The sequence below is a fragment of the Manduca sexta genome, chromosome 20, assembly GCF_014839805.1.
Source record: "Manduca sexta isolate Smith_Timp_Sample1 chromosome 20, JHU_Msex_v1.0, whole genome shotgun sequence".
NCBI lineage: Eukaryota > Metazoa > Arthropoda > Insecta > Lepidoptera > Sphingidae > Manduca > Manduca sexta.
This window is the reverse complement of record NC_051134.1, coordinates 5,526,741-5,550,700: the sequence shown is the minus strand read 5'-3', so window position 1 is coordinate 5,550,700 and position 23,960 is coordinate 5,526,741. Positions and strand designations below refer to the sequence as shown.

General features: G+C 36.7%; 2 protein-coding genes across 2 annotated transcripts; both read left to right on the top strand.

Annotated features, from left to right (window-relative positions):
* Positions 1-1,403: 1,403 nt before the first annotated feature.
* LOC115443523 (aminopeptidase N) lies at positions 1,404-13,823 on the top strand. Its single transcript, XM_030168961.2, has 15 exons — positions 1,404-1,553; positions 3,007-3,087; positions 5,125-5,387; positions 5,989-6,183; positions 6,522-6,677; positions 6,983-7,122; positions 7,369-7,558; positions 8,672-8,822; positions 9,961-10,172; positions 10,529-10,712; positions 10,880-11,081; positions 11,380-11,654; positions 12,253-12,452; positions 12,717-13,031; positions 13,241-13,823. The coding sequence occupies exons 2-15, from the start codon at positions 3,022-3,024 to the stop codon at positions 13,506-13,508; spliced, it is 2,817 nt and encodes a 938-aa protein (XP_030024821.2). The 5' UTR covers positions 1,404-1,553; positions 3,007-3,021; the 3' UTR covers positions 13,509-13,823.
* Positions 13,824-17,400: 3,577 nt separating this feature from the next.
* Positions 17,401-19,689, top strand: LOC115443529 (waprin-Phi1). The gene is made up of 3 exons (XM_030168967.2): positions 17,401-17,541; positions 18,484-18,675; positions 19,498-19,689. Exons 1-3 carry the CDS (start codon positions 17,514-17,516, stop codon positions 19,665-19,667), a joined length of 390 nt encoding a protein of 129 aa, XP_030024827.2. The 5' UTR covers positions 17,401-17,513; the 3' UTR covers positions 19,668-19,689.
* Positions 19,690-23,960: the final 4,271 nt, after the last annotated feature.

The following is a 23,960-nucleotide window of genomic DNA, read 5'->3' as shown; positions in this document are numbered from 1 at the left end:
CACATAAAATAATTGTTGTAAAATGCCTTTTGTTACAATTTATGAATAGTTAGGTTGGAGGAGGTCTTGAAAATTCCTCTCACATTAGCGTTCTTTGTAGATTATCACTTCTTATTTTGTACTATTACACTAATAATCTTAAGTCGGAGTAACTTAAAAGTCCTATTAGCTACAATAATAGCAACAATAAACAGTAAGGCGGTTGTTTATAATGTAAGAAGTCTTGATCATTCGTGCTTCCGTAACTCGCGACGTTATTACTTAAATTTTTATGCTAATGTGTTCCAGTATTAAATTTCTAAACGACTTTTGATTTTGAAATAAAGGTAAACTTGAAAGTAACACGCGCAGAACTCATTTATTTTCCAGACATGGTTCTTATTTGTTCCTACCTACCTTTAGTTTTAACAACCTGTGCCTTGTCATCCTTCCTCACAAGGATCCATTCTAGTCAAATGTCTTAATAAATCCCCACAAATCATAATTGCCTAGCCTGGGATTCGACCCCAACACCTCTCAGGCTATATGAAATGAAATAATTTATTTCAACATGTAAAATTTTATACTAACATTATTTAAATTCCGTCAATATAAACTCTACCATCAGTTCGGAAAGCAGTTCTCACCAGAACAGAACGGGCAATAAACTCTGGTGTTGCTCTTTTCAAAATCAGTTTAAGGTATGAACCACAGTACATGATACACAGAAAAGAGAAAAATTACAATTGTTTCCTTATTATTTTTGTTTAGAGCAGTTCATTTATATGCTCGTAAAATAGGTAATAAAAGAAATTTCCATACGAGTGCACAATCCTCTCAGGAATCATGAAATATAATAATAATAATATACACGAAGATTTGTTAAGCTAATTATCCCGACACCTCATTCATGCCGTTAATATCCGTCATTCGTCTTCATATACAGTTTAATGTATGTTTACCTGGAATGTCACAACACGTCATCATTAACACGTTTACCCAAGTGATATATTTTAGTCCTTACAATGTCATGTTTCTCTGGTGTAACAAAGGACGGAGTTATTTTAACATAATTAGAAGAGGGTGATCTTCCAAAAAGACTGGGTAAAAGAACCCGGGAATTCGTGATTAGTAATCAACGCATTTGTGCGTAATAAGTAAAATATCAAGAGAATTGTGGATCTTGTTGATATTTTGAGAAAAGGAAGGGAAGGGAAAAGCGAGAGGGGATCTTCAAACCTTAATTAACATATGTTTTTAGCCGTGATATAGAATATGGCCTGGAATACCGCAATTGACTTCAGACTCAGGATAATTTGATATAACGCTTACTTATCACCCAAAAGTCACAATTACAAATCAGATCGTACAAATAGATCACTGACGTCACGATATCCGTGCACCGACCCATTGAAGGCACCTTCGGATCATGCGTATATAAAATTATAATGTACAAGAGGTCCAGACCGGAGCGCTGTCGGTGCAAATGAGCCATATCCTGCAATTGAGAGGATTGGCTGGGACCTCTTGCTCCATTCGCATTCTGCTTGCTGACCTCACTGAGCCTCCAACACGTGAGTACTGCTTCGATTTTAACATGTTTTTTTTGTTGTTTTGATTTTTTTGTTTTGTTCTTTTTCGATAGTTTTAAATTGTTTTGGTACATGTAAGAAAGGTATATTATGGTTCTTAATATGTTTTTATAATATGCGTTTGGTTGATTAAAAACAATGTAAAGAAATAATTAAAGTAAATAATACGATGAGGTATTCCGCGAAGTTAATATTGCAGGTATAGGGAAATTTTAAATAAATTTTAAAATATTTTGCGCACAATTTTGATTATAAGTAAAATTTACTAGCATTTAATGCTAATCATAATTATTATTGTCGTTATTATAATTTATTAAATGGTCTCATTTATTCGTTAATTTAAAATCTTAAAATCAACAAACCCGTGTAGGTCTTAATTTTTTACCTATCTATCCATCCATCAGAAAATCCATCCAATCTATCCATCAGAAACTCGAAATTAATCTCATATAAAAATAATCAACAAATCTTGGTGACACAAAATATTTTTTTGCCTAATATACTAAACAAAGTAAGACGTACTAGGATGTCATAAATCACTAAGAGAGTGACGCTAAAACCTATTAACCTTCAATTTAAAGCCGACGCCCGAAATATAAAAGACTTCTTGAAGTATGTACGTGTTATATTAGAGTGCGTATAGTAGGTTTCGAAAAAGAGATTTGTGAGTTCAGACTACCATGTTCGGAGAATGTATATAAAATTAATACTAAATAAAAAATAACACAAAATATTTGGGACCAACTAAATATATACACTTACAGATTTTGGAGTCTCCTTTTAAATGTAGCAATACTTGTATTAGTAGACACTGCTCTTCCATATTTATGGTAAACTATTAATTAAAATCGAGTTCCACATACGATTAAAAAGACATATCCCTTTTGTACGGGCGTTGGTTCTTTAATTCAAACAAATTCCAACCAACCTCAAACTTATAATAAAGTTGCAAAAATGTGGATATTTGAATTTTATACGATAACGTTTTGGTTAATGTATCTACTTCGTGGGATAAAATCTTTTAAATTCGTGACACCATAGTATAGTGTAAAAAGTGGGATATGCTCCATGAATGAAGAATGAGTTTCTTAACCATCTCCGTCTTCGCTGCAGTAATTGATCACCATTCCTCAGACAGAAAAAGACGAAATCAGACAATCCTTACTTAACTTTGTTAAAATTCTACAGTAGCTTATGATGCAATATTTTTTTATACCTGCAATATTTTTTATGAGGAATAAACTTTGAAAAAATTGCGCGAACTGAGCAAGCTTTCAGTGGCAGCGTGAAGCAAAATTACTCTCCACATTTTGTTAACAAACGACGCGGTTTGTAAAGCGGAACAGTCGTCGATATAGTATCCACTCCAAACCCTTCAAATATGTAATAATACAAAATATATTGTATACTTTAGTAATAATATCGTGTTTCCTAGGTAAAGGACATTATAATGCACACACTCCTATTGTTCCTCTGCGTCGCGCTGCACGGCGCGTACTGCCTGCCGCCGGACAAAGTAAGTTCATACATCCTGCTGAGATCGTATCGCGCCGTCGATGTTCAAGCTACACTCTAGTATAATTTTCCCTTTATAATATGCAGGTTTTCTCACGATGTTTTCCTTCAATGTTAAAGCAAGCGATAATTCACAAAGCATACACACATAACTTTTTAAAAAAGCTATGGTGTTGGGTTTTCAACCTTCGGATATTCATTTCGGCGGTCAGTATTTCTAATTAGACTATCGCCGCTGTATCGAGTATCGTGAGGAAACCTGCATACCTAATAAGTTTAATATAAGACTTTTGTTGGTATGCAAGTCTTCCAATTCGCATTGGGCCAGCGAGGTGGACTAAGGCCTAAATTTCCTAAAAGTTAAGAAGGCTCAAAAAGGTCCAATCCCGAGCAATTCAGGTGTGCTATCAGAAAACATTCATACATTTTAATTTCTATTTAAAAATCACGACTGGATCTCAGCTTTGCTAATATACCAATGAGGCATAGATAAAAATCGTTAAAAATAAAACTGCATACCAAAATATTGACCCAATATAGTTTCCTGATCTAATTCACAGCCGAGGTGTGAAATAGTGCGGCATTAGCAGCCAATATAAGCAATAAGCGAGACTAATATTTGCTCCTGTTATTACTCACATCATTACCAATTTACAAAGTCTATGGAACCATCACGAGCTAGTTACCTCATAGACGCATGAAATAGTTCGAGGTTTTGGAATAACGTTGTGAATCATAGTATTTTTGACGTATTCACGCTGTAGACGATGTTTACTAAAGTCTGCCTTTAGTACATAGATAAAGAATATTTCGTCTTGTGAACTTCTATTTAGGCAATTGTTATCTTCTTTTTACCAAGAAATGTTCCACCATTAAACTAAATTTGCTGAAGTGAGCTTCTAAACTTTCTGAATCAATTGTTAGTAAACAATAAAGCAAAATAATACATTTATATAAGAACATAGATTCTATATGTATTTAATTGCTCAATAAATTTCTCACGTCTGTTGTTAAGTAGTTGTTAAAAGCAAAATGTTTAAAACCTCCTGCAATCTGTGTATGAGCCTGATCGGATTAATTATTAAGAGCACATTAACCCGTGCAATCGCAAACTAATCAAGATGAACACGGTAAAGTAGGGCACGCTAGCGATAGTAGATGCCTTCCGCCGAGTAGAACATATAACAAAAGGACGTTTGTAATGGTAAGAAAAAAATATATAGCAAAGGAATGGTTTAATGCCCCTTTCCTAGCTCAATTTTTTCATTATAATAGCCGTTAAGAGCCACAGATGCGCTGCAAATGTTAAGTCAAAACGATCCATCACTTTTATTGCGGGTTCAAAATGAGATATAAAAGTTCTTTTGTTTCGAAATTTTATATTTATATAGCTTCATTTTTATATGTTGCTTTAAAACGATAAAAATTCTTCGAGCGTAATTTTAGCATATGTACAAGTATATAATATAGACCATGCTGATATAGAGGTAATGCTAATCCAAATAATGTGAAAGTTTAATAATTGGAACCCCAAGGGAGGGGATGTGGTGGTCCTGTAGATAGACGTGGGTCAATAATACAAGATATTCCCCAGATGGTCCACGCAGCAGTGAGGTTTGCCCTGGAGTGCATTATTACCGAAAGCACAGTTTCCGTAGTAACTAAATAAACTCGTTAGTCCAAGATAGCTTCCAAAAATAACTGTTATCATAAAGAGTTGGAGGTATATGTTGTTTCCGTTTTCCGTTATTAACATGTTTTATATTAGGATCCGTTTGTATCTCCCACAGATTAGTCAAGAAAGGGTAGGCTGAGACGATTGTCAACTATCTTCATGTTTCATTTTGCTACTATTTTATATCGTCTTCAAATTTAATTCCTGAGTACTTAAATATTACGAACCTACAAACTCACATATTAGGCAATCTGATAGGAAATTAAAATTCTTGATCATTTTCATTCTAGCAAGCTTTATCCAGCAGCAATATTTGTTTTAATTTAAGCATTTATTGTCAAATAAAGAAGATCCTATCTCCAGGTACCAGCTACACACATAATAAAGACTCGGAGCATAGACCTGAACAATGCTTATGGACTGGCCATGGAAACGCGGCTGGATAAGATCGTGGAGCCAACTGGGTACCGTCTAGAGCTGGAACCGTATCTAGATGATGGGCTTTTCAAAGGTCATGTTCGTATCAACGTGACCTGGCTCCGAGAGTCTGATGAGATCAGCATTCATTGTGCACACGAGATTGAGATCAGCGATACTGACGTTAGGGTACATTACTCTGGAGATAAGTAAGTATAAAAAGAAGGAGCGTATTCGTTAGACACTTCTAGAAAAATGTTTTATGTACTATGAAACTAGCAACTAAGGCTTGTTTTTCCAATCATCAGATAAATGTATTCGTAGAATAAAGTATAACACCAATTAATTAAGAATGATAGTTGTATGTATAAGTTTGCCAATTTGTGTCACTTGGGTATTTAGTCAGGTTATAATATATTTGACTGCCTCGGTGGCGTAGATATAGACAATTACATTGTACACGGTACGAGTGCAACTGCCGTGCTGAATTCCTGGGTTCGAGTCCCGGGTCGGGGTAAAATAAATGTGATCTGGCTGATCTCCGTTGAGATTCGCCGCCGTGGCCGAAATTCGGTTAGGAAGGAATCAATCAATCAAAAATCATTAGATTTGGTAGATAACTTTATGTGACATTAAAAAGTCAAACTTTAGACGTTTATTAGTTTCTGGTAAATCTAAGTTCAAAATAGTTCATGGAAAAACTAGCTATTTCTTATTTATTCACTTCTAAATTTTATTACACTTCATGTTTTGATATCTAATGATTTATTACACGTATTGTGTATTTAGTAAATTTGTTTCTTCTCACAGAAAAGAACTCCAAAAAATTGAAATCAAAAAATTGATGATGGATGCTAAAAAACCGATAGCGACGTTATATTTAGAGAAGACTATTCCCAAGTCATCTTCAGGATACTTGGAGTTCAGTTTCAACGGGAATTTAGAGACTGCTTCTACAGAAGCGTTCTTCAAGACCACTTACACCACTGATCAAGAAATTGAGAGGTAAGGTGTTTGCTTAATTGTACAAAAACATTAGGAGCAAAAGAATTTTTGATGCAGTTTCCAAATACATTTTAAAATATATATCAAATTTTCAACTATAATTCAATATACGTCCATAATAATAGCATCTTGCTTTCATTGTTATTCAGCAGTAAACCCTTTGAAGCTTTGGTTGTAGAAAATAAAAAAAAAAAAGAAGGCCAATTGTTTTGGTTAATGTGAGTATATTGGAGTCAACATGGAGTGCAATAAGGGCAGAGAAGAAGATAAAGAAGCTTCTAGATTATCATCAATTAACATCTATTACTTCTATATTTATCAAATCTTTATAATTTAAGGATCGTAGCAGCGACACAACTCAGACCGAACAACGCTCGCCGCATGTTCCCCTGCTTCGATGAGCCCAGCTATAAGACTCCATTTGAACTGAGCGTGGTACGACCGAGGAGTATGGTGGCGCTCAGTAACATGCCTGTCAAAAGGACTCAGGACATGTGAGTATATTTTTTATTTTAGCACACGAAACTTAATTGGATTTTCAGTAAGTACAATGTAATTCTATAATAATTTTCATTAAGAACCTACGAGACTTGATGGTCGTTAACATCTTGACGGCTTGCGAGGCTTATTGCTGAATTATGTTTACTTGCTATACGGAGATATTACACCGGAAAAGAGAACAATAGATATTACACTGGAAAAGAAAAAAACATCTGAAAAAGGCTCTGTATTGTAATCGGGAGATTTTAAGATCTCGAAAAATGGTAATAGAGTCCAAATAATATATTGTTTTTTGTAGTACTGGAGAACCAGATGCCGTGTGGGACCATTTTGAGACAACATTCCCTATGTCAACATTCACTCTTGGATTGGTGATAGCAGACCTCAAGCAACTTGGCAATTCTACTCATTTCAAAGATGACAATGGGAACGATATTGGTAAGACATGAAAATTTATTTATTTCTTTTTCCATAAGTACCCATATCTACTTCACTGATATAATAAAGCTGAAGACATTATTTGTATGAATCTTACCAAAGTGTTACCCCACCATGGAATCAAAGCTAGGACCTGCCAGACCATAAGTTGTGATATACTTAGCTACTAGGCTAAGGAGGTGACTTTCTTAATTTTAAATTCCATATTCACAGTACTATCAATTATAGAGTATTTCTTACATTCAGAGCTTCGCGTTTGGGGACGTCCAGAGTACCTCCAAGCCTTAGAAGGAGTGAATGAGAAGTTGGTCCAAGTGTTTGGCGAAATAGCCAACCTTTGGAAGGAACCTTTGCCTCTCCGCAAGTTGGATGTGGTGGCCCTCCCGAACTACCAGGGCGTGAAGCCTGCTGATAACTGGGGCCTTATCGTGTTCAAGTAAGTATGCGGGTAGCTACGGGTGTTTACAATTGTTGTGCAATTGGCAAATGATTGACAAACTTGTTCGAATAACATACTAGATGGTTAAGTTTGGTAACCCAATAAATTTAGATAGAATTATTAATAAAGTTTACACGTATGCTTTCTGCGTAAATATATTTTTATGGATTATTATTAGAAAAGTTTATAACAAAGGCAATCAATGTTTTATTAAAGCCTTTATAAGTAAGTTTTAATACATCACTTGCTAGTGTTCAGTAAGAAATCAGAATTTAGTATTAGCATTTTTATTACAATTCAGTTGCTAGTATAGACCATTTTTTTTAAATAACCTTTGACTGATTTGAAAGAATGTCCAGTTAACAGATCCAGAAGTCGTCTAATATCTCTTTTCATACGGATGGTCAGTTCACCTTACCTTATCCGGGAAATTGACATTAACGCGTATCCTTTGTAAACAAGGACTTTAGAGACGTTTATTCACACGATTATTGCTAGAAATAGTCTTTAAATGAATTATAACTACGAAAGAATTGCGGTGGCTGTCAGAGGAATTAGGTACTTAGCTTATTTTACCTGACAATTGAATATGTACGACTTCTATTGTACGGTGCGGGTACCACTTTTCTCTGATTGAGGATATATTTGGTGTTTTTTAATCGATCCATTAAATAATAGAGGCTATATCATTATTAAATCTATTGCTAAATAGTCATAAATATAGTTACAAATAAAACATTATGTACTTCTTCTGCCTACTCTAACGAACACTTATACATCACGCCTTAATCTCTGAAAGGGGAGGCATAGGTTCAATCAAGGTTCCTATGTCATTATTGAATCTGTTGCTAAATTGTCATAATATTATTAAAAAAAAAAAACGTTGCTCCACTGCTTACTCTAATGTACACTATACATCCCGCCTTTATTCCTGGAATGGTAGGCAGAGTTTCAACCAGGGCTGTCACTTTTCGCCATGCGAGTTCAGTCTCATGATGTGATATGTAGGAGATCTTGTTTCCATATCACGAAAAAATATCTAGATTCTGGCGTGATATTTAGCAGAAAAATCAATATCTTCCTTCGGTCACCTGTCTCTATTTATTCTAGAGAGAGTGACCTCAGCAGTCGAGGGTACCTGCAGTTAGCCCAGGAGCTGTCGTATCAGTGGCTCGGCGCCTTTACCACACCAGCTTGGTGGTCAGACGCGCACCTCAACAAAGCTCTGGTGGGATACTTCTCAGCAGAGACGGCATTTAAGGTAAGTTGTAAAACAGGAATGACAAACCAATAGTACGTGACAAAATAATTCGGGCATGCGAGTAATATGTCAAACATTGTGTATGATCTTTGTTTGGACTACTCTTTGCTGAAGATGTAGTGAAGCCACTTTACCGAGTGTCGACAATTAAAAAAAAGAAATATTTTTTTAAAATAATTATTAATGGCACGTTAACCATTAGAGGTTCGCCATCCCTGTTGTAGAATTAATGCAATAATGCCATAATCATTTTCTATCGATTGTCAGTGTATTCTTTATAGTCCGTTGGGTAGTTTTATTTTAATATTGTCGGAGGTAATTTAAAAAAGCAGGAGAATAATTTTTTTTCTAGCGAGGAAAATAATTGACATTCATAAGTATGAAGTCCCAGCCTGCGAATACTTCCTACATTCTTCAATCTTCAAGACTAGTGTTTCATCTTTTTATTTTATGAAAATAACTTGATTCTTTCACCATTTTATTTACAATCATTTAACATTTAAAAATATCATCATGTAAACTTAATTAATAAAAGAGTGCAATTAAAAAATCTAGATTGAAGAAAAATCCAAAAAAACTAATCTGCCAATGTCAGAAATTCATCAGAAGACACAAAGTCTTGAAATCGTGAGGATTAGGCATTCAATATTAGGCAACGTAGGAAGCTATTTGATGAACCTCAAATTAGTTTCAAAAGTTAGTTCCCATCAGTTATAGAGGCAATAACGGCCCGAGATGAATCCGAACTAGCACCAGACCGATCAGAATTCAGCTGACCTGCAAACAATCTGTATTAAACTGTTGATAAAAGTTTCAAATGAAAGCGGATTTTGCAAAGGGTTTTATGAGATTTTCAAGGCTCGGAAGGAGGTTATTCGGACTTTAAAAATATTATAGCAAACGTTACCGATTGCTAAAATTGACCAGCTGCTAAGATATTGTTGATTTAAATACTAATGACTGTATACAAATATACAATCTGTGTTGTAGAGATCAAGAATTAGGAAAGCCTTTTGATGCATTTGCCAATATACTATTCAAGAAACAATTAATATTTGATAGTATGTATATTTGCCTGCACGAGCACACTTATTGGTTGACAGCCGACATAAATTTTCAATTAAACCCTTTTCCTCAGATCAACAACGGATCAGAAATGGAAGGAAAATGGCCGATGACGGTCCTCTACTCCCTATACTATGAGTTCAGCAAGCGTTACCCGCACTCTCGCATCACCGGCATGAAGCAGGAGACGGCTTCTACTAAAATTGAACTGCTGTTCCGAATGTTTAATTTCACTTTAGGAGGGGATACGTTCAAGAAAGGACTTAGGATGTTTTTGGAGACTCGGTAAGTTGCAGATATGGTAAAATTGTCATGCTTAGTGAAATATGAAATATTTATGAGATTTAATACCTTTTAGTAAGTTTATTTATTTAGTTCATAAGAAAGAGCCCAGGAGAGGTGTAAAATGAATTGGAATTTATTTTATTTTTTATTTACTTGCAATGTGCATATTTATTTACGCGAACCTATTGACTTGTTCACCTAAATCTATTTAGGACTCAAATTTAATTACCATATATTTTTTTTACAAAAACAAACCAAAATACGTACGTCAATTACCTCCGAATCCAAATCACATTACATCTAAAATGCATATATTTTCTACTATCCGAAACAATATATTCACTTCATAACTACAGTAAATTCAAAACGTTTACGGGCGATGATATCTGGAACGCTCTGAACACTGCCGCAAAGGAAGACGGCAAGATCCCCAAAGACATTGACGTGAAGGTGGTGGCTAATGGCTGGATAGATAAGGACAGACTGCCACTTATCACTGTCCACAAGAAAAACGACGGCAAATCTATTCACGTTACTCAGGTATCTCTAGCGGTTTTTTTTAATGAATAGTTAAGCTTATTTACTTCTATTTACTCACTGTCACTTTATGTGTATTATTCCTTCTGAAATAAAATAGCAATAATAACATATATAAAGTAACTAACTAGTAGTGCATTCTAGGCGCAGTGTAAAATTATTTTTTTTAGAAATTGTATCTTCGCGAGCGTCCTCATGACGTCCCGGACGCGGACCGTATGTCCTGGTGGGTGCCGCTGGTGGTAGCGCGGGAAGACAACCTGGACTTCACCAACACTAAACCAGTGGCTTGGATGAAGAATGTTAAAGAGCTGACAGTGGATGGCATGCCGGGGAAGGACAAATTCGTCATTGTTAATCCTGAGGAAATTGGTAAGTAAACTGTAGTAAATTAAAAAAAAAATCCGCTTGTGGATAAATAATGTATGTTTTGCATATAACTAATAGGAGATATAAAAATGCAATGCCTGATCTGCGGATCGAGCTTAGGGGTTGACGTTTAAAAATGAAGTTATAGTACCAATTTTAAATGAATCCTGTTGATTCTTACATATAGAAATAAGATATCATTGTTCACAGCTTAGAATTTCTATAAATAAAAATACCTAGTCTGAATTATTGTAATTTGTGAGATATGACAATGAATTTGAAATCAAAATTTCTTCTACAGCACCATTCCCAGTAAACTATGACGCAGAGAACTGGAATCTACTCCTTAACTTCCTTCAAAGCGATAAACGCCTTAATATCCCTGAGTTGACGAGAGCCAAAATTCTCCATGACGCTTGGAACCTCGCCTATGCTGGAGAACTATCCTTCGCCACTGCATTAAACATGACCTTATTCTTGAAGAACGAAAGACATCACCTCGTCTGGGATCCTGTGTTCACGATGGTCGATCACATTGGCAGACGGATTTGCTTATGCATTCAACAGAAATTTAAGGTATGTTAAAGTTCGGCGCGACTACGCCATTTTACCACCATACTCAAATACAGAAATCCGCTGCCAAAACTGTGGTTGTATCTTTCGGGCTAGAATAGGTCTGATAAGTCACCAGCGTAGGTGTATATCGTACCTCGCATCTTCTACGAACGCTACTTAATCATCTCACGTAGATGTTAATTGCCAATGATGGATTAAATGAAGATGTCCAAGTATTGATGACGTAGTCTTGGTATCCATATATTTTATTATTTGTCTTCAGGACATATATAGTTCTATAATGATTTTTATGTTAAGGAGAATGTTAAACATCGAAATAAAACTATATTTTGGATTATATCGCGTGATTTACAACAAAAAAAAAACACGAAACATAGCTTTATAGAAAATGCTGTTGTCCTTGTCCATTCTCATCTACTTTATCCGTTTGTTCTTTGGGTTTTTTTTTTAAGAGATTGTATATAGTGTGTTACGAAAACGCATTTTCATTCAATTGTATCGTGTGCTTGGAGTCTAATCTACCTCTGCGTTACAAAAAACTAACTAGATCCAAGATTTCTGGCAACACAATTTATACAATATAAAAATTTCTTCTTAGGCTTATGTTAGAACCCTGCTAACGCCTCTGTACGAAGAGTTAATCAAGGACGTAAGGGAAGACGAAGAGAAATGGCGCAAGAACCTTCGTTCCTTAACAAAGACTTTCCTCTGCCAAGCTGGATACAAACCTTGCATCAGGGAAGCCCAAGAGCAGTACTCCAAGTGGATGCAGGCCAAGAGCCCCGATGAGGGGAATCCGTGAGTACTTCAGATGATATATTTTTAACAATAAATGTAACAACCGTGCTGTGATAGGGAACGAGTTTGTCGCCATATCGGGCACCAGTTCTACACTCCGGGCCGCTATGAGTAGAAAAATGCAAAAATCATTTTTCCCAAACCGGGAATTGAACTAGACACCTCAGTACAGTTGTCGTATTGTAATATTATTCCGCCACTTAAGCAACAAAACAATTACCGTATTTTCAACATATTACTTATTAAATTGCCTTATTTTTCTAGAATATCAAATCAATACATCTGCCCGGTGTTCAAATACGGCATGAAGAAGGAATGGGAGTTCGGCCTCCAGAGAGTGATCCATTTCCCTCCCTCAAGAAAGCAGAACGAGAGGACATACCTTCTAAAGACGTTGGCTGGCTGTCCAGAAGACGAATACAAGATAAACCGCCTGTTAAACATCACCGTGTTGGAAGAGAATGGCAATTTCACTGAAACTGATCTGTTCCTGATCTTTAGCATGTTGTCTGGCAGCCCTCAGGGATACACCACGCTGTTCAACTTCGTTAATAAGAACTGGGACGTTTTGAAGGAGAAGTAAGTGACACTCATTTGTTTGAGGCCTTAATTTAGGTAGTGGTTCGGTAGCACACATATTTTGTGTGATTTTTTGTAATATTTTCTAGGTGTGGGATAGTCCAAGAGGCGGTTATAAAAGCATAGACAAATTCTCGTGATAGCCTAACATTTTATTACACCATAATAGCTGAAATTAGGACCAGAAGTATAATTCAGCCTTCTTTCAGATTCTCCAGCAAAACAAACTTATGGGACAACCTGATAACATCAGCCACTTCACAGTTTACAACTGAAGATGGTCTTGAATTGGTCTCAAATTTGTACGTAGCTCATCAAGGAGAATTCGGCTCAGCAGAACACATCATCGAAAAGTCCATGAGGAACATAAGAGAGGAGGCCAAATGGTCTGCTGAGACCCTTCCACTTATTGACGAGTGGCTTAAGAACTACCTTTCCAGTTCTGACATTAAGGATGACCAGTTTATAGAGAACTAGAACATTCTGAATAAGGAGAGGGAAAAAGCTACATGTGAATTATATTTTTATCATAGCGATCATTTTAAATGTAAGGGTCAGTATTAGAACAGCAATTTTTCAATCATATAAATGTATGGTTGTTATTGTTATACGAAAATAGTGTTGCAAGTATAACTTGTGTCTAGAGTTTGACACTAATCTAAATCAACGTTAAAAAAACTATACAGTAAAATAAGTATTCGAGTTTTGTATATTGAACTAATTATAAGTCTTGTTACCTATATAATGTAAATATGTTATTTTGAAACTTTATATTAAAATAATTGGAGGTAATTCTTGTTTCTTTCATCTCTAACTGTATGATCAAAGTTGTGCGACGTAATATTATATAAAGAAGTTACACGTCATTATCAGGAGCGTGTATTCGTTGGTGCACGAAGCATGAATCAAAAGAGGTCATGAATAAAATATTCTGAATATGTCATTAAAATGTTATGATATAAATGAAACCTTTATTACAGACGGTCTTAATATCGTTTTGTTCATAAGAATTATTTATTCCCAGTTCAATTCCTAGATTGTGCAAACAGAATTTATATATCTATTTCGATTTTAAGAATATGCTTGATTAATCCGAGGTTGGACTACGGGCTAAGCATAATAGCCTTACCTATTATATGTACCATCCAGCATGGGATGAAAATACGCTCATTATTTTATTGGCTTTTATTTCAAAGGTTAAAGCCAGGTTTAGAATATATATGTATGTTCTTACATCCAAAATTGCGGTAGATTTATCTATTTTCGCAATCTTTCTAAACCTCTTGGTAGGTAAATTAATCTTATTTTTATCGCATCATAAGACGTATACAGCTCGACTTTTTTTGCGGGAAAAAACGCCTTGTTGCTACCACCATTTCCAGGTGAGCGGTAAGGTTATTCACTAGTCTTATGGCCCGTTGTCGACACTCGGGAGTAGCATTATCCGAGCGAGCCTTGGACCGAGTCCCTAACCCCTGTATACCCACTAGCATACCAAGCAAAACCCGCGATGGCCTCCTTCGTCTCATACGGGACGGACCCTGGGTACCTTGTTGCATTAACATAGCTACTCAGAACCGTCCCTGCGCGATACCGCATTACGGCACAACTTTAATTGAGGTGGCTAAGATACGCTAAAGACCCTTTTGGCGTCTACGATATCAGGAGACCGACTAACCGCATTATCGTTCACATAAGAGACGCCGTATTCGAGCGAGCAACCATCCATTGCTCTCTCGAAGCTCCAATTAGTCGCCTCTTACGACAGTCAGGGGATGCCGTGGCGAAATTCTCTAGATGTCCCCGAGCCACAGGAATACCTTGTCTAACCCTCTGAGAATATATATTTTAGTCAATATTATAATTATCAGAAAGATTGTTGGTGAAATAGTCTCTACAACTCTTTACCCACTACGGATATACATTTCTCAGAACGTGAGAGATAATGTATTAGAATGGCTTCGAGATAAGGTCTCTGTGATAACCTTCATACGTCAGCGATGGTCACTCGGCTGTATATAGCGCAATAACTATACGTATCGTGGTTCGAATCGTATGCCAGATAGCATTTATGTTTTGTCTATTTCTGTCAACAAGTGGGTTATTCAAAGGACATTATACGCAGACTTTTTTTATTTCCTTACCTTCTTGATTACTAGGTATTAAAACATTTACTATGATCTTTTACGGTATAAGCGTGGTAAAATGACATAAAAAATCTGAAGTGAAAGCATTGACTTTGAAAATGCGCATGAGTTGCTTGGCTTTGGCATTTGTGCTCTTTATGTTGTTAGGCTCGGCCTCGTACATATGGGATGAAGCTTTGCAAAAGGTACACTGGAAAGGTTCAGCAATAAAAGACGCGAGCATTCATTTGTTATGGATTCATTATTAATAACAAAAGAACACGTATATACAACAATATGTAATTGTGTTTACGAGATAATTTTAGTTCGGGTATATGAGAGTTATCTATATTCTGTCATTAATGCTACACTCGGGCAGTTATAATGGAGAGTAAAACAGAAATGGCGTTATACTTATAAAATAAGATTTTAATAATAATTAAGATTAATCCTTTAGATAGGGATTGTTCGTACAGAATCTTAAAAAATCAGATATCAAACATTATTGATCAAGGCAAAGTCAAAAATACCGTGAACTGTTAATGCATGAGGTTCATGAAAGTGGCGAATGCGAAAGAAGTCTTGGATAGAGACGTGATACTAGTTTTGTATAATTTATATAAATATGCATGACAATTAATATTTCCAACTCCTCCCTATCTTTCTATTTGATTTCAGTGCAGGGTAAAGATAAATTAGTGTTCCCTGAGACTCGCCGAGCTTCACCGCTCGGTGTCATAAAATGCATGCCACTGCTGATCTTGGCTGACAGGAGTTGTAGTAATGTGTGTGAGGGCGGGAAAGTCTGGATTTGTATGTATGTACGTAAATTTTTTATTTATTTTTATGATATCTTGAATCATTTACATGTGGTAGAAGTACAAATCACAATGTTTGTTTCAAGTACTGTTATCGTCTACTGTTTTGCCAATTGTACATTAGATAGTAGTCTAATTATCATATCGAATAGCAAGAGACGGTACGTCCCTCGACGATCGCTAGGATTATGCTATTCTGTCCTGATGTACGTGCTGATCTCGGAACGTGACCTAAATACGTCATTCGCCCCTAATCGTTATTCCGTGGAGTAACTACAGGGTAGCATGACAGTAAATATGCTAGGGGCCCCCGTTCTAGGAGGCCTCTGACCCGAGAGGTAGAGAACCGTTTTGAAGAAACCTAAAAGATAAACTTTTGTGTATTGGGCCTCCAAAAGAAAAAAAGGGTCACCGGGAAAATGTATATGAACTTTATACGTATATCGTATATCTTTTATTTTCAACGTGTGTTTTATTGTGGAATGAGTGATTAGTGTCGTAGTAGTGCTGTTTATGTATGTAGGTATGGCCGACAAAGGGTAGGGCCTCGCTCTTGTTACGATGGTCTGGTTTGACTTGATGGGATGGTTTTCCATGTTAGGAGGGATCCCATTTATGAAGTTTCCAGGGACCTTATGGTGTAGTCATGCCACTGTTTCTTCTGTACGGTTAAGGTCGGCAAGACATTCATAAATATACTAGAAATATTGTATGTGTGCGAAGTGGACATCAAATAACAACAGGTGACCTATTTGCTCGTTTTTCTGTCTATGATATAAAAATACTATCACCGACGATCAACATTTTTCGTTCAACTTTCTGTATTGCAGTTATTATAGAATTTAATACCGTTTATAAAAAGAAGCACTGGTTGAAAAGTTGCTTCGTTGAAGTTTCTAGTATCAGTTGCAATACTCGTAAGTTCCGCTATAGGGTTCGAAACTTGTGCAAACTACGGCTATTGTTTGAAACTTGGCATTACACCACTTATTCTTTTTAACATACTTCAGAGTTTATCGTTCTAATGCTTTTATGAATTTATTTTTGTTTTAATATTCGATAAACAAGATTATAATTATTTTGATTAACCTAGCAAGGTACAGTTAGCTTTTAATGATTGTTCACACTGATAAAAACCATGTAATATCATGTAATCAATATAGAGAATCTGCCAGTCAATGTATACCTTCATTTAAGACCTTACCTTGTGTGAAAGTATATTGAGTCGACAAATTTCCATTTTCGATCGGGCTCAGTGAAGTCATTTATAATAAAGATATAGGTTAGTAACTAACCACATTGTACTATTGGAGTCTAGTCACTTTCCAAGAAAAAAATGAAATTATTAGTAATAATTACTATTAGTAGGAAATATTCTTGTCTGGAGTTTAGCCACTTCCCAAGAAAAATAGGATTTATTAGTAATTATTAGTAGGAATTATGCTTGTCAACCGTTCTTGCCAGCCGTGTGTGACTATACTTGTTTGTGACGGTCACAATAGTCAGTGACAATTAAAGAACATCTGAACGCGACGGCGATGTCTCGCTACTTTGTGCTTGTAATTGGTGAGTTATTGTCAATTTAATGAGGTGTTTCGGAATGCGACGCAAGGCATCTGCTTTTTGGGGATCTGTGCCTTTGATATAAATTTAGAGGCTGTTTTTAAGCCTGTATACTAACTATGTATTCTTTGACACGAATTGTATCTTTTCATTAACTCGAGTTATTATATAATCGGCTTTAATAACTTTGGTGGCGTGTTTTTGATTAAATATCAGTATTTATAAAATACGAATCCAACTAATATAATTTCAGCAGTTAATTATTGTTTTACGTTATATAAAAGCTTAACGCGTAGCAAACAACGCATGCATGATTTGAATTTTTAGATAGAATTTGAATTAATATAACATACGACGGAAAACAGTTAAAATATAACAACGAACTAGAAACAAAGTCACCATGAGCCGCGTATCAACCAATAGCTTCGAGTTGAGACCGGGCTTAAGTGTAAATACTGCTTCAATAGTTTCGTAAATGTAGCATCTTCGTCGTGCACTAAAGATATTTAATTAAATCATCACCTGTAACAGGATCTCCATAATTGACTTATTGCAATCTTGTAATCAAAGTATAAATAAGGCGATATCCAAGTTGAGAGTGAAACGTAATGAGACGAAAGTCTGAAAGTTCAAAATACAAGTACACGCAACTCCGACTTTTCAAAAGTTATGTGTGCATTCTTTGTGCATTATCGCTTGCTATAACGGCGAATGAAAACATCGTGAAGAAACCTATATATCTGAAAAGTTCTCTATAAAAAAGTTAAAGAGTATGTGAAGTCTGCCAATCCGTATTAGAGCCAGCGTGCTGGACCAAATCTTAATTCCCCTTACTAGTAGAGAAGGTCCGTCCGTAATCGGACCGTATAAAACACATTGATGATATTATTATATTATTCAAAGACTTCCTGATTTCTTATGCAATTTACTGATCGTGTATTTCAGTGCCGTTCCTGATTGGGGCCGTGGTGTGTAGTCCAGGAGCTGGGTCATGTCCCCCCACGTTGCCCGTGGATCTATGTGAGCCGGAGTGTGGGCCGACCGCCCCCTGTAATAGCACCCAGCTATGCTGCCCCACGGCCTGCGGGGGCGCCATGTGTGTTGATGCGATGACGCGGCGGAACTTCGTCAATTTAGGTTAGTTCTTTTTGTTGTGATACGATTAACTTTACTTTATAAGTTCCAGTCCTGGGGCCTGGAACTTATTAAAGGTATGATTGTGTAAGCTCGTAACACGCCTATGTTGTTTTATCTTCGATCAATTAACATTGTATGCTGTTTTTTTTTTTTAGAAAATAAACAATAGTTCATTACAAATTAGGTGTACAGTATGATATATCAACTACCGGAAAATGAATAATCCCCACTTTATTCCACAAAGTCAACATAGGTAATATCATTATGAAACAATTTAAATTATCATACGCGATTAGGTGAGTTACGTGCTTGATATGAACTGTCAAAATACTGTGGAGTAGGGAATCAGGGCTTTGTAATAGAAATACGAAGAACATTCACAAATCATGAATACACATACTTTTAAAAACGGAACGTCTTTCGTTTGTTTTATGAAGAACATTAAACTTATTGTACTGTATGGCCCCAATATAGTCACTGTAGGAGTATAGCTACGCTGAATCAGCCGTATCAATGATACAGGGCCCCTCTTGGCACATACCTACACTAAACTAAACAGTCCCCCAAAGGTCGCACTGCCCTAAAGGGCCTTTGACAATTTTGGTAGGGGCTCCTTCCATGACAAGTTACGCTCCTTTACTTTGTATGCCTGGATAAGACAGAAGAAAATAATTAGTGCTGTTCAGAGTGTCCCCGTTATATTAGAAAAGTAATATTATAATACCGCAATACTAAGTAATAAATAATAATAAAATGACTTCAGCAACCAAACATAAATTTCAGCACTATTTCTTTAACATTAAGAAATATTTTGCTTTCCAGTGAAGAATGGCCGCTGTCCCGAATTTCCCCGCGGCCCGTGGATCTGTTCCCACACCTGCACAGGAGACTACGACTGCCCCCGGACCCTGAAGTGCTGTCATAACAGATGTGGCGCCCTCACATGCCAGAAGCCGGAAACTGATTACTCCCCCACTGTGCCACCCGCTTAGACAATAAATTATTTAATAGTAATTTGTTTTGATCTTTAGTGGTAGGGAAATTGGTTGAAAAACAGATTATTTGAGTAGGTGATTACCGAGCATGCGTTTTATAAGGACATTTTTGGGACTACAATTTGATCCCATACTCTCGGGTTAAGTTCCGGAAAGTCCCGGACAAAGTGAAAAGACCCAGAGATTTGAGCGGAATGAAATATTTTCCGAAACGCATAATATATGAACTTTGATAATTAAAACGTGGCTTCCGTTTATTTTGGACAGGTAGACAGCGGATTTTTTTCTACACACCTTTTCATTGATGCCTTTTAATCTATTCTACGAAAATCGTCACACCTGTATCCCGAGATGTTTGTTTTACTTAGGCGTACATACATTCTGCACCGGGGAAGCTGCAAACGTGATAGGTACTGGAATCCCCCGGCTTGGCGATCGTAGGCGCCCGGAGGAAAGAGAATATTTGGGGGAGGGAAGTGTGGAGTTCACACTTTGTTTGAGCTTCACTTCAATTAATATCAGGTGCAATGAAGCAATTTTGCCGCGTTTCGAAAAAAAAACAGCTACGCAAAAAACCGTGGGATATAAAGCGTAAATATAAAAGTTTAATTAGTGCGGGTAATTACGTACGGTAAAATAGCAGGTAATTAATGACTGCTCGTATGTCCAGAGTGATTAATATCAACTTTAATACCACGCGAATAATACACGGTATTTAAGGATAAAAAATATAAATACCGATGTTGTTTACGGCGGAGGTAATATGTAATTTTAAGGGCGTCGCCAAGGGGAAGTAGGGAAGGGCAGCTGCCCATTTCCTGCCTCCTCTTGTTGCTTGTAAAGCAATCGATGTCTTTGAGTTGACTTGCTTGATCGATAATTCCCGTACGTCGAAACTTGAATGAATTCACCAACTCCATTCCTAATGTTCCGTACTCTGCTCTTTGTTATTGTTAAAGCGGGAGAGGGGGAGTAGGGGACGAACATGTGTTCTCGACTTTATATACAATTCATACTTTTCTCATTATCCATATCTACTCGTCTCGTCCCCTGAGCCATCGATTGGTGACGCTCTTATGTTATTTAAGAGCGGGGTTTCGGATACATACTTTCGTGTAAGAATCTCTTCGTAGATAACTACGCCTGCCAATAAAAAATAGCAATGTGATGCATAACGTTGAATTACAATTTTCAAACTTCATGATGTTCTTCACTCAGTATAAGACAATATCATTATGCTTAGTATTTACATTTTGGTCTGATCTTACCAACTGGCATTACATGTAGAGCGTTTTTGAATTAACGTCGAGGTAATACCTACCCAACCACCCGCATTGTTGTTCATGAGTCTCTTAATTTTAGTAGATGATAAGCAACTCGCACTTCTTGCCTTGCAACCCCCTAGGCATGGTTTAGTCACCTCTTACGTAAGGTAGGGGACATTGTAGTGGAATTTTTTAGATGCGTCCGATCCACAGGGCACAGACGAAGGACCGAATCAGATTTGCAACGTCATACTGGTCTACCATTAATAGGTACCTTTGTGAATGAAGATTTGTTTAGCCTTATAGCAATAACCATCACCTTTTCTTCTTGAACTCCGCTGGCTTATGAGACGACTGTATTGTAGTCCCTTTGATCTTGGTTTAAATGAAAAGTCTAGAAGTTTTTTTCCACTATTAAGTTCGCTGATCAACATTTTATTTATACTGCATTTACAATCTCCCCATTGTAGGTAGGTTACCGTGACCGGGATATTTTTTTTGTTTTTTGCACGAAACCTACCACCAACTAATTAATACGTCACATTTAGTTAGAGAAAGATATAAATTTGCTTTGGTGTGAAAAGGACGAATGATACAGGATAAGTATATGGCCTTGATGTAAAATATTGTATAAAAGGGCAGATACAATTGGCCAGCAAATTATTCGTTGAATTACCAGAAGTAAAGATGTCTCGTTACTTTGTTATTGTTTTTGGTAAGTTTAAAGTTACTATTTCCATCAGTATTTATCTTTAATTATTTACTATAATTATATTCTTTATATATTAATAAATTACACCATTTATTGGAGAGCATCTATGAGCGACAAGACGAAAATATGGGGAATTTGTTTCTCACACCAAACTATCCTTTGTGTATGTCAGAGTGCCGTAAAATTAAATGTTTGAATGCGTGTGTTTTTAAAGTTTCAATTGACAAATGAGCAAGTGCGTCAAATTATAACGAATCTTCGTCATCCATGAAAACTGCACACAGGACAGCATAATTGTTTTGATTGGCTAGGAGTGATCATCTCTTGTCAGTCGACATCCCTCACATTGCCTACCCTCAGATGCAGTGAGGTCACTTTGTCGTTGTCATATAATATTATCAGGTTTTGGAATTGTTTGCCTGTGCGTGTGTTCCTTTCTATAATCCTGGGTACTTCCATCGTAGCATAAAGAAGCAATTATTATGCCGGCATGATTGTATGGCATGGCCAGCTGTTGCCACCTCAGATGCAGTGTAGTCACTTTGTCACGATGAAATAAGGGAAGTAATGGAATTTCGTTTGTTTTCAGCATCATTCCTATTACTAGCAGTTCTGAGCATTGATGCACAAACAGGTAAGGATATTAAATGTCCAACTGAACATAATTTCTTTTTGATCAAATACACAGCGCAATACACAGGTGCATTCTCTGTTCCGTCACTCTCATAGTTCGGTGAGACGGCAATCTGACATGACCGGAGAGAGATCAGGCGCAGGACCAACGGCTTTACGTGCTTTCCGAGGCACGGGGGTATCACACCGCCAACTTCCTGACTCCCAGCTGCGATTGAGTCATTTTTAAGATGGAAAAATCCAGTCACTATCACTTTGGCCCGACCCGGGATTCAAACCCAGGAGCTCAGTGCGGTATTCGTACTTGTACCATGTACAATTACAACTACCGAGGCAGTCAAAATTAAATAAGTTGATTAAATAATTACTTCCATTTTAGGCAAGGCAGGTAGTTGCCCCGTCGCTCCTCCGGGGACGATCACTACTTGCGACGTCAAATGTACCGATGATTCACAATGTTCTGGTGCAATGAAGTGCTGTACCTACGGATGCCGTATTGCGTGCCTTAATCCAGTCTAAGTCTCGTTTGTATCTTATTATATTCGCTTTTTAAGCTATATCTTATCTCTGGTTTGTAAATAGGTGTTGCATGCATGCATTTTTGGTATAAAATATCTTTTGGATTTCTTGCTAATCCCAGAAATGGTTTGACTGCGCGTAAAATCATCTAAATCCGTTCAGTACTTACGGCGTTTAACTAACATCCAAACTCCAAACATTACAAATAAGTTGTAATATTAATAACTGTAGAATTTTCGTACTTATAACATAAAAGTGTTGCTTGCGGCTTCGCTCGTGTGAGAAGCTTTCTCGCCACTAAAGTATCTAAGATTTTGCCGATCATAACGCCAGCTGTATATCAGTAGCGCCATATTTTTAAAAATCAGATATAAAAAAACTTTAATTATTTCCTATTAGTGCAAGTTACCGGAATAAAAAGTAGACTAGGTGTTAATCAAGGGAATGGTTTAAGTATGCGGTAAATTTCATACAAATCCGTTGAGTGCTGACGGTTAGTTAGTTTTAACAAACACCCAAACCTCAAAACATTATACATACATTTGCTGGTGGTAGAATATATTTTATAGCCGCCCGGATAGCGACCACCGTACACAAGGTGTTAAAACCCACCTTAGTGTGTCGCGTCCCGGGTCAGCCTTTGTATATCCGGTGCCAACAGGCCGGCATAATTGTGTTGACTGTCGAGAGGTAATCATCCCTCGTCAGTCGACAATCAATTGGACACTATTTCACTTACCACCAGGTGCAGTGAGGTCACTTTGTCGTTCCTGCATGAAAAAAATTTTTTGGTTATAAAATGTATAACTTTAGTTCTTTATTAAGATTATAACTTTGTTATTTTCAGTAAAACCAGGCAGTTGCCCGGTGGCCTCCCTAGGGACACTTACTGTCTGTATTGCCACCTGTCGCGACGACTTCGAGTGTCCTGGAGCTCAGAAATGCTGTTTATACGCATGCCTGATAGCGTGTATGGACCCTGTAATGTAATGCTTTTATATACCATTTGGGGCCGTCACCAACGTGCTTTGCTACTAGAAAACAGAAAAAAATCTATCGATAAATCTATCGCTAGGATATTTCATTCTCATAGATTATTTTAGCGTTAACGATTATATAAGCGGTAGCGTTATGCGCTCACCGGAAAGTCCGATGTTTTTG